Here is a 14,624-nt window from a genome sequence, read left to right on the forward strand (position 1 = left end):
TATATAATTTACATGTTATAATTTTCATGGCTCATTTTACATTATTTTTCTCTCTTACCAGTTAATATTTTAGTTCAAAACAGCAGTTCAACTCAAATAATTTTGACTACTTGTTTTATATAAATATGTGTATAAATATAAATATATGAATATATATACACACATGCTCAGTGCCATGCTGGCTACAGGTGATTCATAACCCTCCCTGACTTCTTGGGAAGCAGACACATAAATAGATGTTTACAGATCAGTATGTCAGGGTGCTGAGACAGCCACAGAGGGGTCTGCTTAAGTCTAGCTGGCTGGAGGATGTCTGGGAGCTTTCACAGAGGTCAGATATTCCATTTGGGTTCAAAAGATGCATGGAAGTCTGCCAGTTGTGCAGGGCTGCGAAGGTTGTCCTAAACATGCACCGAGCCACAGGGGTGTGAAACCATGCATCCCAGGGGCTCGGAGGCAAGTGCAGGTGGGAGTCTTACCTTGCTTGCAAGGTGTGTGGGGGACAGTCTCTGCCCTCCAGTCATTTCTCTTGTCACCTCTCTGACTTCATCTACATCCAGTCTCTCCCATGCTGCTTATATTCTAGTCTCACTATTCCTCAGAAAAACCCAAGTACGCTTTTACTCTGGGGAGGACCCTCTCTAGACCCTTATCCCGTATGTTCTCATGGCTCTTCCCTCATTTCAGTGCAGTCCTGACCATGTATTCTCCACTCAGAGAGGCCTTTCCTGACTACCCCAACTAAAATAGGGCCCTGCTGCCCTGCATCATCTTAGTCTGCTGCTTCTGATGTGGTTAGCACTTACTACTACCTACATTACATGCAGAGCTAGATGTTTGTTCATCGTGTGTCTCCCATCAGTAAAATAGAAGCTCTGTGAAGACTGGGACTTTGAGTGTCTTACTCATTATTTTTTCTTTCACCTAAAACAATGTCTAAACAGTCTAAATCTACTGTCTACCACAGAGTAGATGCTTTTAGGTTCAATGAATTTTGATAGGATGGGAAGCAATGGAAGATTAAAATGGAGAGGTTGGTAGGTGTCAGGTGATAGAAGGCCTTACAGACCATAGAAAGGAGGAAGAATCTACCCTATACCCAGTTGGGAGTGCTGGGATGGCATGAAGTGTAGCAGTGACTTGATCATTTGAGTTCTAGAAAGATCATTCTGGGTGCTGTGTAGAAGAGACGAGAGTAGATGTGGAGATACCAGGCAGCAGGCCATTTCTGTCATCCAGCTGAGATATGAAAAGGGCCTGGCTCCTAGTCTCCCTGTAGCTCTCCGGGGATGCAGAACAACTTGGAAAGAGAAAAAATTCGGCGTGGCTAAGAGGAGTGTCTGTGTGTAGCTTGGTTGGTTTCTTGGACCTTCTCATAGAGCTCTAAGAGTGTGTTGTTTTCTGTTTGCATATGATAACCTTTGGGCCAAAGCTCTTTGCTTGCCTCTTGAATTACTTCTCACCCCCGTAAGCCATGGCACCCGCTGGAACGCTGGTTTGATAGCTATACCTAGCCTCACCTCCCACCATCGCCTCCATGTTCCCGTGGCACAGAGCATCTTCCTCTCTTTTACCTCTTTCATCAAACCTCCCCTCTTTTTTAAAAATTATTTCTAACAGTTTTTATTGTTTGAAAATTATCATGTCCAAGTCTTTTCTTAGAATCATTAATATTTGTCACTTCAAATATCCTTTCATTGTCTTTTGGTGTGGCACAGAGATTTAAAAAAAGGGCTTCTTTCCATGGTATAGATAGACTTTCTGGAAGTAGTAGTTTTTTTCAAGTGGGAAAGTGGAGTGTAGGAAACTTGCTGTGGTCTGTAAGTGCTCTGACGCACAGCATGCTGGGCCTTCAGCAGTCATCAGCTGGGCCTTCACTCCTTCTTCACCCATCCTTGTACACTGCCTCCCCTGGGAGGGGGGAAGTGAGGCCCATGTGTGTATAGGTGTGCATGTGTGTGTGTAGGTGTCTGTGTGTGTGGTGGGGGGACCCAGTGGGCAGGAGTTTGTCCTGTGTGACTGAGGGTATGTGTTGTGGGGGTGGGAGTCCCCACCTGAGAGTAAGAGAGTGAGGGAAAGCAGTGGGCTGAGGTGGGTGAGAGGATAGTGGAGATGGCAGGGTGTGGCTTGGGCAGTGTCGGACGTGGAGGCCCAGAAGTGCCACACCCCTTTCCTGGCACCCCAGCTTCTAGGTCTGTGGGTGGTACACTAATTCTGAGCCCCACTGCCTGGAGGGATAGATGCCCTCTGCTCTCGTTTCGCTCAGGGCCCAGGGTGTGACCCAGCCTTGTGGTAAAGACACCAGTGATGGTGGCTAGGAGGCAGAGGTGGAATATGACTGGGCCAATCACATCATTGCCTTGATTAGGTTAGCTGCTTTGTTAATGTAAGCCTAATTATATGAGCAGTTATAGAACACAATCAGATATAATTGTGAAGTATTAATTGACCATTATATCACAAGCTCTTGTTTTTCTTTTGCTTCCATCCACATGCCAGAAAATAGGGTTGCTGAGAATTCCTGCAGGTTTTTTTGTCATTGGTCCAGCTTCTTGGAGAGAGACTAATTTCTCTTTCCAGATTCTTAGAGAAGAGATAGGGGATCAGCTGGGGTCCTCCTCTGGACCCATCTGCATGGACCAAGGACTATTGGCCCAGGGTGGACGTGTTGTGTAGACATGGCTGTTGGGAACCCACTTCTATGGGTCAGGTCTGAGTAGCTACCAGGGAAGGAAGCTAGCTGGTGAGCCGGGGAGATGGCCCAACAGATGTCCACATCATTTACATTCTGTTTCATTGACTGTCCTCTTGCTTTTTGTCATTTTATGTTCCTTGTTGTGGGTCTGGATCAGTGTGCGCCCACCTCGTTGAAATCTGACTCATATTCTCCTTTCCTGGTGCGGTGGACTCACCTTCACCTCACTCTTGCTGTTCCTTCATTCTGCCCATAAGGTGTATGCCACTGATTGCTCTCTAGCTTGTAGTTTTCTGTATGTATTTTATATTTCCAGGTAAAGATAAAAGATAAATATCTTAAGGACAAAGATCTCACACTTTCTTAGTAAATGCTGAATTTATTTCTTGAAGGTAACTTCCTGTCTTTTGTATTCAGCACCACATAGTCAAGAATGAGGTGTTGCATCCTCCCTGTTCTGCTTGCCTTCTTGGTAACATGCAGCTCTGTTCAATCAAGTCGTTCTTAAAGTCCTCCTTCTCTCTCTGCAGCTTCTGGATACCTATCGTCTCCCCTTTCTCCTGCCTCCCTGAGACTTCCCCCTCAGATTCCTCTGCTGGCTGGTCTTCCTCCTCATGGCTGCCTTCCTCCATGGCCCCTTGGTTCAGCCGACACTTTGTGCTGGTGGCCAGCTTGACTGTGATCCTGTGCTCCAGCCGGAGTTGTTAGCAGCTGGTCACCAGCTGCCCAGATTCACAGCCCTGTGAGGCTTGTGGCTTTTGGCTTCTCTATGGCAGTCCCTCTCTCATTGAGGTCATTCAGGCTCAAGACTTACTTTGCTTTGGAAGGTGTTATCCCTGACAAAGAAGAAACTCCATCCTCCCCAGCGTGCATATGTGTGCGCTCTTGCTCACTGACTGCCCAGCCCCGTCACTCATACCTCTGGTAGGCTTCACTTTCACCGGGCCCCTGCCGAGTGAAATCAAGTGCTTTCATTCTCTCCTCTGAGCTATTCCAGTACCTTCCTGAATTAGCTTGCCTCCACTCTCTTATTGCCCCTGCCCTCCTCCAAAGTGGCCACTCGAGCCAGGCATCCAGAACACAGGTCTGAGGATGTCATGCCCATCCTCACTGCCCTTGTCTAGCTCATCAGATGAAGTGCCCATGTAGCATGACATTCGGGCCCCTTCAGAGTGATAGATAGCATGATCACTTCCTGAGTACACATTCTAGGCCAGACCTGTGCTGACTGCAGGCCCACATAGGGTAGATAGCGATTTGTCCTTCTGTAGATGAGAGAACAACTCAGAGTGGGGCTGGCCTGCCCTGGACCTTGGGCTCTTTCCTTTGTTGGTGAGCCCTTTATATCTTAGTCTGCATTCTGCTGTCAGCCATAGAAGGGTTGTCTCTTCTTCGTAGCCAGTATAGTCCTCCTCATCCCTCCAGGCTTTGCCAGGGGGTACTGCTTCCTCCATGAAGCTGCTTAGCGTTGACCTTCATTCTGAATAACTTACAGGTTTTTCTGGTCATGTAGTCATTCTGCCTTGGTTTGTATTTTGATTGGTTCCTCATATGCCCATCCCCCCTGGATTATTCACTCTTTTGGGGTGTAGAGGAGCAGTCTTTTCTCACTTGTTTGTGTATCACATCATAGGGCACAGGAGGGCTGAAGTCACTTGATCCAAAAGGGAAGCGAAGAGTAGTGCCATGGAGTTCTTCATAGCACAGCATGGTTCTTGTGTTGGCATGGAGCACTTTTATGTCTGTGCTTACTCTTCTCAGATACAACTTTGAGGTCAGCGTATAGCATCCTATAGCATCCCACTATTCTGTAGTTCAATCCAATCAACTCTTGTAGAAGGGCTCCTCCATATCCATTGCTCTGTATGCGAAGCAGTCCTCAGTGTACCCTGGCTTCCAGTGTCCAGGGCAGGCACCAGCATGGTCAGTAAAGATACATGAGGAATAAAGGAGTCAGGACTTGTGTTCTCCTAGCCAGACCTCCTAGGATAATGAAAAGTAATGCCCAGCCAGGGTTCAGGGATCAGACTGGAATATCATTGGGTGGGAATCGGATGACATACTTGACCCAACAGGATTTCCATGTCCCTCTGCCACTGACACAGCAGCTCCCCCTCAGGCACTCACTGCCAGCTTCTCTGTGTATCTCAGGTCAGATTTCATGAGAAGGGATCATCAGTGGTATCTTCCTGGCCCATTTTTGGCCAGAGCTCTTGTGCCAGGCCTACTTATAAACTGCCAGTCTGGTAGTCAAGTGCCATGGGAGAAGATGTAGCCACCTCTGTTGGAGGAGCTGCCAGGAGCTACCTCTCTTCACAGTGTACTGTGGGAGTGCTGGAGAAGTGTGTAATGGATGACTTCCCCCCTAAAAGTGTTGTGCTAACTCCCCTAGGGCATGGAAAGATAGAGAAGACACTGTCCTTGCCAAAACTGTTCCTGCCTAAAATTTGGGAAGGTTATAATAAATATATATCTGTAACTGTAACACTAGGATCATAGCTAGTGTTTGTAGAAATATAAAGTTTCTTTGTAAATTGATAAATTTACAAAGAATATAAATTCTTTGTAAATTGATAATCAGATATGTGCTTTTCAGATTAGAGCTATACATCAACCTGATTTAAACTGTATTTAATTTGAATCACACCTTTGGACCCAATTTTTTGTTAAATAAAATACAGGGGATAAAAATAAGTAATGCCATAGTTATAGGTGGACCCAGATGTATTGGTGAGTAACAGAGTTTTGAAATCTAACCTTTATTATTTTTTATCAAAGTTCAGTAAAGAGTCTGTCGAAATGTGATTCCTCAAAATTGCAATAATAAAAATAGGATTTTTGGTAGTTATTTTGTAACCGATAGTCTGTGTTATATCCAATCTCTACTACCCAACCCCTGCTCTGTCAGTTTTATATTATTTTCTTTCTTTATGTAACAACAAATCATTTTTTTTGAGAGAAATGAAGTGTCCTTTTTTTTTTTTTTTTTTTAAATAGAAATTCCGGGATTTCTTTAATCAGAATGAAACCAGTGACCCAACAAGGGATACATGTGTGATCCTTACAGTAGAAGGGCGAACATTTCCAGTGGATATCTTTTATCTACAAAGGTTTGATGATACTTTATTTTTAACGATGATGATTAGCAAACGGGGCCTGAGCTATGGAATGTGAAGCCACTGTATCTACTCGTAGCCTCAAGGGCAATATGCCGGGCTGCTGAGAGGAGCATGTTTTGTGTCTCCTGTCTGAGAGGATGTTCTGGAATCCTGCTCAATATCACGCTGAATGCGTTTTGAAACTCTTGACACCGAAGTGCCAATTTCTAAGTCTGTGGCCAGTAGCTCAGTTCGAAAGAGCAAAGTGGTAACAGGATTATAGGGAGGAGGCTTGATAATCTTCAGAACTGAGGTTTACAAGGCTACCTGTCTATGAGGGCAACAGTGATGATTTGAATCATTTGGTTCTTAGTGCTCTACATTAGCAAGGGGGCCTGGTTGACATGGTTGGGAGGAACCCCCTTAGATAGGAAGGGACCATCCTAATTCCTATACCTAGTCACCAGACAGACAAAGACCAGAAGCCTGGTACAGTGGTTGATAAATCCAGAGCGTTATGGGTCTAACTTCTGAGTTTCTCACTTGATATCATATCCATTAGCTCTGAACACTCTACTCAGACATGCTGCCAGTGATTAGGAGGGAAAGTGGAAAGAGTATGAGATTGAGCACTGGGACCACAGCCCCCAACTTTCATTGACCAGGCCTCTTTGCTTGCTAAAGATAGCACTTTTATTTGCATGGGTTTTTAATTTCTTTGCAAATAAAGCACTTTTCGCGGTATACATGTAATTATGGATTACTTTTGAATACTGCCTTTAAAAAAAAAGAAAAAAGGAAATGAATGTTTATTTATTCATGTACTGTTTACATGCCAGGCAGGCCCAGACTAACTTTCATGAGGCTTTGCTGCCAGATTGTTAGTGTAATTTATAATTAATGAGTATGTTCTAGTGATGAATGTATCTCATACATCTTTTCAGTCCTGTTCCAGATTATATCAAATCAACTGTAGAAACTGTGATGAAAATTCACCAGACAGAGGGAGATGGAGACATCCTAGCATTTCTGACTGGCCAGGTAATTCCACTGGAATTTTCTCTGATGAACAGACACGTTAAGGCAGCACCAAAATTTAACAAAGGCCTATTACTTTACTTGGCCATTCATTTCATGTTTTATTGTATTTTGTGATTACTTAATTGCGTAGAAAATTGTTTGGATTGATGTCATTCATCTACTGACTAGCTTGTCAGGGAATCATTAGTTCCCACCTGTTCTGTCTGCAGAGGATTCGATATACTTTAGATTCATTAGTTGATTCCAAAGTAAACGATGCAGTCAATGGGCTGTTGTGTTTACCACGATGAAGTGTTGCGTTAGGTACATTTTGTGCATGTGTGTTACTCCTGCAAGCCTCTTTCCCAGTGATGCTGCTCATCCTGGAGGTGGTAAGTGGGCACATCTCTGGAAAGACAACTGAACAAACCAGAGTGCTCACTTACGGTCAGAGTGCTGTTCAGAACCACCCTCCAGTCATAATCTTTTCCACCATCAACACTTTCCACGGTAGAGTAATCTTTTCTGGGGAAAGCTTATAGCGATTTTATATGTCACAGCTTGTCTATATGTATGATATGCTTTGTTTGCCACAGTACATGAAAGCTGAGTAAAATAGTCCTTGGTTTTGTTTATTGGGAGCTCTTCTGTTCACCGCAGTTAGTATAGATTTTAGTAATGAATCTGACACTTGGAAATTTTCACCCCATAGGCACCACTGTTCAGTAGCATTTGATTAAAAACCACCCCAGAGCAGAGTGTGATTACACTGGAAATCGTGAATCTGATCGCAATTAAAATTCTTATCCCAGCTTTCATTTTCTTTCAAGTCTGATAAAATGACATGCTTCAGATTGATCTCGGGTTTTTTTGTCCCTGGTTCAATGTTTTTAGGAAGAGGTGGAAACTGTTGTGTCTATGCTGATCGAGCAGGCTCGGGCGCTAGGTCGAACTGGGATGAAGAGACACCTCCGAGTTCTCCCCATGTACGCAGGACTGCCTTCCTTTGAGCAAATGAAAGTGTTTGAAAGGGTGTCCCGCAGTGTCAGAAAGGTGAGACTAGCCCAGTGACCAGGGCTGTTTGCTGCCAGCTGTCATGCTGGGGCCCCTTCCCTATGCACTAGGAGGATTTTTTTTTTTTTAATTGAAGTGAAACTTTCTAAATAAGGTTTCTTTAAGACCTTTAGGTCAATGCTTCTGCGCAATAAATCTAAAAGCACACAATAAATAGTATATTGCAGAGATTTCTAAACCTGCCTCACAGAAGTAGTTATTACAGCAAGTGATTTCTCTTTGCCTCTTTACTGTCTGCTCAGTATTTCCCCATGGCATAATACTGGCTTGGCTTAAATGACCATCTAGGTGAATTGTGATCAGTCCGGAACAATAGAGAAGTTACTACAAATGGTACCGGTTAACCTATAGAGCCAAATTTACATCAATTAATTCAAGGTGTGGCTGAAAAATATTTAGCCTTGAAATTGGGTTGGGGAAGGGTATGATGAGAAGCACTTGTTGGAAGGAGCCAGCAGGCAGCCAGTCTGTATCCTGGTTATCATCCCCTGGGCCTTACTTGGCTTTCCTTCCCATTAGATGAGGAAGGCACAGAACTGGCCCCAAACCAGCTTATTGTAGCTGTTTATCAGCAGGTGGCAGAGAGTAAGTAGGGGGAGGGGTGGTCTGAGGATCCCATTCTCAATTTGGACTACTTAGAAGAAGGTGCTCAGCCTCATGCCATTGAGATTCAGTACCTCATCTGCCCAGTCAAACGTGAACTGTGGCCAACCGTTCAGGAAGCCCGGATTCTGTGCCTGGGTTACTCTGTGTCTGGATGAGTGACTTAACTTCAAGCCCCATTTTTTTCAACGGTGAAACATAAATAAGAACTTTTGACCAGTGGTTTTCTAGTATAAATTCTTAAATGTCTACTATATGAAAATGGTCGGAAGATTTTTATAAAATGCCAGATGTAAAAGTGCCTTTAATAAGTTCTAAATGCGGACGCCTGGGTGGCTCAGTGGTTGAGCATCTGCCTGTGGCTCAGGGCATGATCCTGGGGTACAGGCTCAAGTCCCACATCGAGCTCCCTGGGAGGAGCCTGCTTCTGCCTCTGCCTCTCTCTGTGTGTCTCTCATGAATAAATAAATAAATAAAATCTTTTTTAAAAAGTTCTAAATGCTATCTATACTCACAGACTCTGGGGGAACAGGGGCCTTGTGTTTCTTGCTCATCATACATCCCCAGCACCTTGAACGGTGCCTGCAGAGTACAGACCCTCAGGAAATAGTTGAGGTGTGAGTGAGTGAATGAATAAAGATGTTCAAGGTGATGATTTCCTTTAGTTGTACAGAAGGCAAAAACAAACATTTGCTGAGCATTTATTATGGACCAAGCACCAGGCTGTACTTGTATTTCACGTTTGATGCCCCCCCCCCCCCCGCCCAGGAAGGCTGTAGATATACATGTAGATGTGAGACTGCAGGAATTTAAATAATTTGTCCAAAGTCCTTATGGACCACCTTACACCTTAGGGAGAATTCAAACCCGGGACCCCCTGGCCCTAAAACTCCTGTTTTTTCCCAGCATATTCAGCTGCCTCTTATAGATTCTACATTGTTGGAAATATCTTTAATAGATCTTTGAGGATTTTGAGTAGTTTTTTAAAAGCGAAAAGAACCAAACATCTTCTCTTTTTACTTTTCTTGCTGTGGGGACTTAGGTGATAGTGGCCACCAATGTGGCCGAAACCTCCATTACAATCAGCGGGATTGTGTATGTGATCGACTGTGGCTTTGTGAAGCTCCGTGCCTATAATCCCAGGACAACCATTGAGTGCTTGGTGGTGGCCCCAGTGTCCCAGGCGTCAGCCAACCAGCGCGCGGGGCGTGCTGGCCGCAGCCGCTCAGGAAAATGTTACCGCCTTTATACAGGTTAGTGTGGCGCTCCTTCAGGGCTGTTGACTTTCTCATGGTTAGCCTGAGCCCTGGAGAGCATCAGGATGGTTCCCCTCATGGGCAGAACTGCACATAAAATCCAGACCCCCTCACGAGGCCCTCTGTCCTTTGCCCCTGCTACTTTCTTCAGTCTAAACGAAGCAGTTCTCTGCTGCTGCTCTCATTGGCCAAGGCTGGCCCACGAGTCCCGTTACTGCCATTCCCATTCCAACTTGATGTCTAGGTGTAGACCTGCCCAGTGTAGATCTATAGCCCTGTGACCCTGTAGCCTGGGCCACGTGTCTCAGGTCCTGTCTTTCCTTTCCCTCAGCTTAACATGGTGCTTTCTTATTTTGGGAAGAACAAGAAATCCTGACTCCTGTTGGGTCTCACAGTGGGTTCCATCTTGCCTCTGGTTCAGAGCATCTTTGCAGAGCGAAAATGGCGGGTTCTCTCCTGAGACCACTGATAGAAAGCAGATAGTTGTTCAGCTCCTGCTCTCTGCCAGGCGCCATGTTAGGCTTTAAAAGAGCAAGATAAAGTTATGATAAAGACCATCCCAGCCCTTCAGAAACTTTCTCTCTAGCTTTAAGGCAGCCTTGCCTTTGACAGTGATATGTCCAGAGCTACTTTCTCTTTCTCTTTGTGGGTAATGGCACTGAGATTTCTCCTCACTTGTCCAGACTTAATTTTCACATCATTTTTAATCCTCTTGCTCTGTCCAGCATCCATCTGCACTCACTTCCCAGATCCTAGGGTTTTGTTATTTGTCTCTTTTTTCCTTCTGATAACCATCACCTTGTTCAGTCCTTGACTCTGTTCTTTCTTGTAGCGAATGTTTACAGAACACTGCTGTAAACCAGCCTTTGTGCCGGGGTTTGGAGATCTTGGGCTAGGTGAGACGTAATCTGTGGGCACATGGTGGAGAGCCAGGTAGTGGAGGCAACCCCGCAAACAGATCGGCATGGTATAGCATGAGAGGATTCCCATTCCGGAATGAGCCTTGAAAGCAGAGGGCAGGGAGTTACGCCACCGGGGAGGGCTTCACACTTGAGTATTTGTGCTTGATCTTATTGCCCACCCAGTGGTTATCTGGGGGAAGGGATAGCACCAAGCAAAGGGAATGGAATGTACAGGTACTTGGTAGGGAGGAAGTGGGTGGGTAAGGATGTCCATGGGAGGCGGGGGAGTTGGAGCCTGAGGCCTGAGCATCTTACTGAAGGTGCTAAGGAGGAATGATGGGAGAGGAAAGAGAGAACCAAGGTTAAAAGGCATCCAGAAATTTGGGGAAGAGAAAACAGATGTTTTGAGGTGGAATTCATATAACATAAAATTAACTTTTATTTATTTATAAAGATTGTATTTATTTATTTGAGAGAGAGAAAGGTCATGAGCAAGAGAGAGCCAGCACAAGCAGGGGGAGGGGCGTAGGGAGCAGCAGACTCTCCGCTGAGCAGGGAGCCCAACATGGGGCTTGATCCCAGGTCCCCAGTATCATGACCTGAGCCGAAGGCAGATGCTTAACCAAATGAGCCACTCAGGCACCCCTAAAATGAACCATTTTAAATCAAACCATTCAGTGGGATTTAATTACATTCACAACATGTATCACTGCCTCTGTCTAGTTTCAGAATATTTCCCTCACTCCGTGCCCATTGAAGCAGTTTCTCCGCAGTTCTCCCTGCCTCCCAGCAACCACCAGTCTATTCTGTCTCCATGGATTTATCTGTTTGGGATATTTCATATAAATGGGATCATACACTATGTGACCTTTTGTGTCTGGCTTCTTTTATTTAGCATAATGAATGCTAAATGTTTTCCAGGTTTGTCTCTGTTGTGTTAGTACTTCATTCTTTTTTTTTTTTTTTTAATGAGAGAAAGGGAGGGTAGGGGCAGAGGGAGAGAGAGAATCTCAAGCAGGCTCCACACCTAGTGCAGAGCCCAACATGGGACTGGATCTCTGGACATGAGCCATGTCCTGAGCCAAAATCAAGAATTGGCCACTCAACTGACTGAGCCAACCTGAGTGCCCCAGTACTTCATTCTTTTTTATGGTTGACTAGGATTCTATGGATGGATAAGCCACAAATTTTTTTATTTATTGGCTGATTACTTCTACCTTTTGCCTTTTGTGGATAGTTGCTACTATGAAAATGTGTGTTTTGAGTACCTGTTTTTAATTCTTTTGGGCATATACCTGGGAGTGGAATTGTGGAGTCATACAGTAATTCTATGTTGGATTCTTTTTGAAGAACTTAGGCGATTTTTAAAGAGGAAATGACCAGCATTATCTTATGCACCAAAGAAATAAAGTACAGAATGCAGCCTAAAGACAGGTAGGTAGATTTGGTTGAAAAGTTACTGGCTCTGTCGCAGGAGCAGTTTTGGTGGAGTGGGGTTGGGTAGGGTTCACCCCCAGTAATGGGGCGCACTGTCCTCCAGCCTCTAGGCTTTCTTGGTTGACTGGCTTCCATGAGCTTTCAGAGTGTAACTCTGAGCAGAGTGCTGTCTGCTTAGTCCCTTAACTTTCCCAGAACCCTCCAGGACTTTTCCTAGCTCATGTTCTCCCACTGTCCACACAGCTGCCCTACACTGCATCCCAGCTGCACTCTGCTCTTCCTGAACATACTTTCTGTTTTCCTACATCTGCATCTCGTATCTTTGATACCTTCCTTGGGCTGTTCCCTCTGCCCAGCAGATCCCCCTTATCCTTCACATCCTTCTCTCAAATGGTAGTTCCCTCATGAAGCAACCTCAAATGCTTTTTGCAGTGACTATGCTTCCTGCTTCCCTGAGCCTCCATTCCCTTCACTGGGTCTCCGCCTTGGAGGTTACTGTTTCTGGTCTTGGTCCTAGGCCCTTTCATATCACTGAAGCTTCTGGAAGCTGCACCTGCAGCTCCTGACCCAGGGCGTGACACACTTGGGTCCTCAGTAGAGTCTAATGGAATGTCATGAACTCGTGGGCAGCACTGGCCTTATGTGAGTGGCTTCTCAGCAGGTTTGTCCTCGTTACTGAGAACTTTGCTTCTCCCTCTGTCAGAAGTATGCTTGGAAAATGTGGTTATCCTACCAAAATGCCTTCCCCAAAATGCTCTTAAAATTCAAAGGGAGTATCCCATGTGGAACTTTCTGCTGTTGCCTGTTCTTCAGCACCTCCCAGTTAGACCTGTGCCTTTGGCCATTTGTACCAGTCTGTCCACGGAACACTGGTTGTCTGTTCACTCATAACCTTTTTGAAAAAATCTTCAGTGATAGTGCTGTTTCTTCTTGATACTTGTTGTTTTCTTTCTCTAGTTAACTAAAGCCTTATGATCTACATGGGGTTGGTCCATTCTAGTGCTAAGGTGGGTGAGCACATTTAAAATGTTGACTGATGTGAGAGGGATTTTTGTGGGCGGAGCATCTTCTATATAATCCGTAAGCTTTCTGGTTATGTACAAAAGTGATTTAATCCCTTCTTTCCCTCCTCCCCCTGCCCTGTTTGCCAGGCTTTTATGAAAAGGCCTCCCAAAGTTTCTTCCTCTCTTCCCCCATTCCTGCCCCTCCCATCTTGGCACCTCTGTATCTTGTGTGCTTTTTCCTATTGGAAGTCATCTTTTATTCCTGATGGGGCATGCAAGCATTCATTGATCTGCTTGGGACATTATCAGATTCTGAGTATGATGCATGCCTGGCTCGTTGGTTTTAAAAGTTAGATTTGGACAATTTTTGCTCTTTGTACGATTTGGTCATTTGTTATGTTCTGGTTACCATTTTGGTGATTTACTTTGAGATTGTTCTTTATTTGTATGTGCGGTTCTTGCCTTCTAGACTTAGTGCAACCCCAGGCAGGGGTAGTGGTGCCTAGGTGCCAGTAGTGGTCCAACACATACTTCTTTCTTTGATTTCATGTTTTGCTGACAAAAAGCGTGTTAAAAAAGCATTCTAAAGTAAGAGAACAGATTTTTATAAAGATACATTATTTATAAAGATATAAACTGCTAAGATACTTTTTAAATAGAATGGTCTTTTCTAAATATGAAACAACTTTGTGTTGTGATGTCATATGCATCTGATTTTAGAGTCTTAGAGCCTCTCATTAGAGAAGGAAAACTGTCCGTTGGGCATAATGATTGTGTTTGATTGTGGCATTTGACCCCAAACAGTTCTGATTTCTTATCCTCAGAGGAAGCCTTTGACAAGCTGCCTCAATGCACTGTCCCTGAGATGCAGCGTAGCAATTTGGCACCTGTCATCCTACAGCTGAAAGCACTAGGGATCGACAATGTCCTCAGGTTCCACTTCATGTCGGTAAGTCCTACCTTCTGTCTGGAATGCCCGTGGGCAAATGTCAGGACGTTAGATGAAGCACATCGTCCCCCTCTCCACCCCCCTTAGTTCGTGTGTCATGTACCCACTCAGCACCAGGCCCTGTGCAGGGTATGGGGGAGTAGAGCCCGACAGGGGAGACACAATTCCTGTTCTTATCTGCTGGGGGGTGACAAGTAAGTGGGTAATTGCTGTGCATGGGCCCAGTGCTCTGAGAGACAGAGGAGGGGCCTCCAGCTCAGTCAGTCTTGTGCAAAGTGAGACTTGAAATCCAGGTAGGATTTCACCAGGTCAGGAGGGTGGGGGGATCCAGGACAGCAAGTGTGCATAGGTGCCTACCTGAGGGAATATCACAGGTAGGGGAGCCAGGAGGGCTTTGGTAGAGCTGTGGGGGATGTCCTCGTGGCTGATCTCCTTTCTGCTCATTTCCTGGGGGCAGGTTTCCGGGAGTGGAGTTATAAGGTCAAAGAGCTATAGTCATTTTGTACATCCTTGATGTGTGGCCAAATTGCTTTACCAGTGTAAGCTCCAGCAGTGCGTGCTGCCTGTCTCACTGTGCGTGTGTCAT

General features: G+C 45.1%; 1 protein-coding gene across 4 annotated transcripts in view; it reads left to right on the top strand.

Moving 5' to 3' along the window:
* DHX35 (DEAH-box helicase 35) overlaps nt 1-14,624 on the top strand; it is a 65,857-nt gene that overhangs the window by 27,622 nt on the left and 23,611 nt on the right. For all 4 annotated transcript variants that reach the window (XR_012018582.1, XM_072801018.1, XM_072801017.1 and 1 more), the window contains exons 9-13: nt 5,693-5,805; nt 6,738-6,834; nt 7,708-7,866; nt 9,533-9,743; nt 13,914-14,038. Coding sequence is in view for 3 of the 4 variants with exons in the window: in XM_072801018.1 (XP_072657119.1) it covers nt 5,693-5,805; nt 6,738-6,834; nt 7,708-7,866; nt 9,533-9,743; nt 13,914-14,038 (705 nt within the window). In the remaining variant the exon portion in view is untranslated. The remainder of the gene's footprint in view (nt 1-5,692; nt 5,806-6,737; nt 6,835-7,707; nt 7,867-9,532; nt 9,744-13,913; nt 14,039-14,624) is intronic.

This window comes from Canis lupus, chromosome 26 (assembly GCF_048164855.1).
Source record: "Canis lupus baileyi chromosome 26, mCanLup2.hap1, whole genome shotgun sequence".
Taxonomy (NCBI): domain Eukaryota; kingdom Metazoa; phylum Chordata; class Mammalia; order Carnivora; family Canidae; genus Canis; species Canis lupus.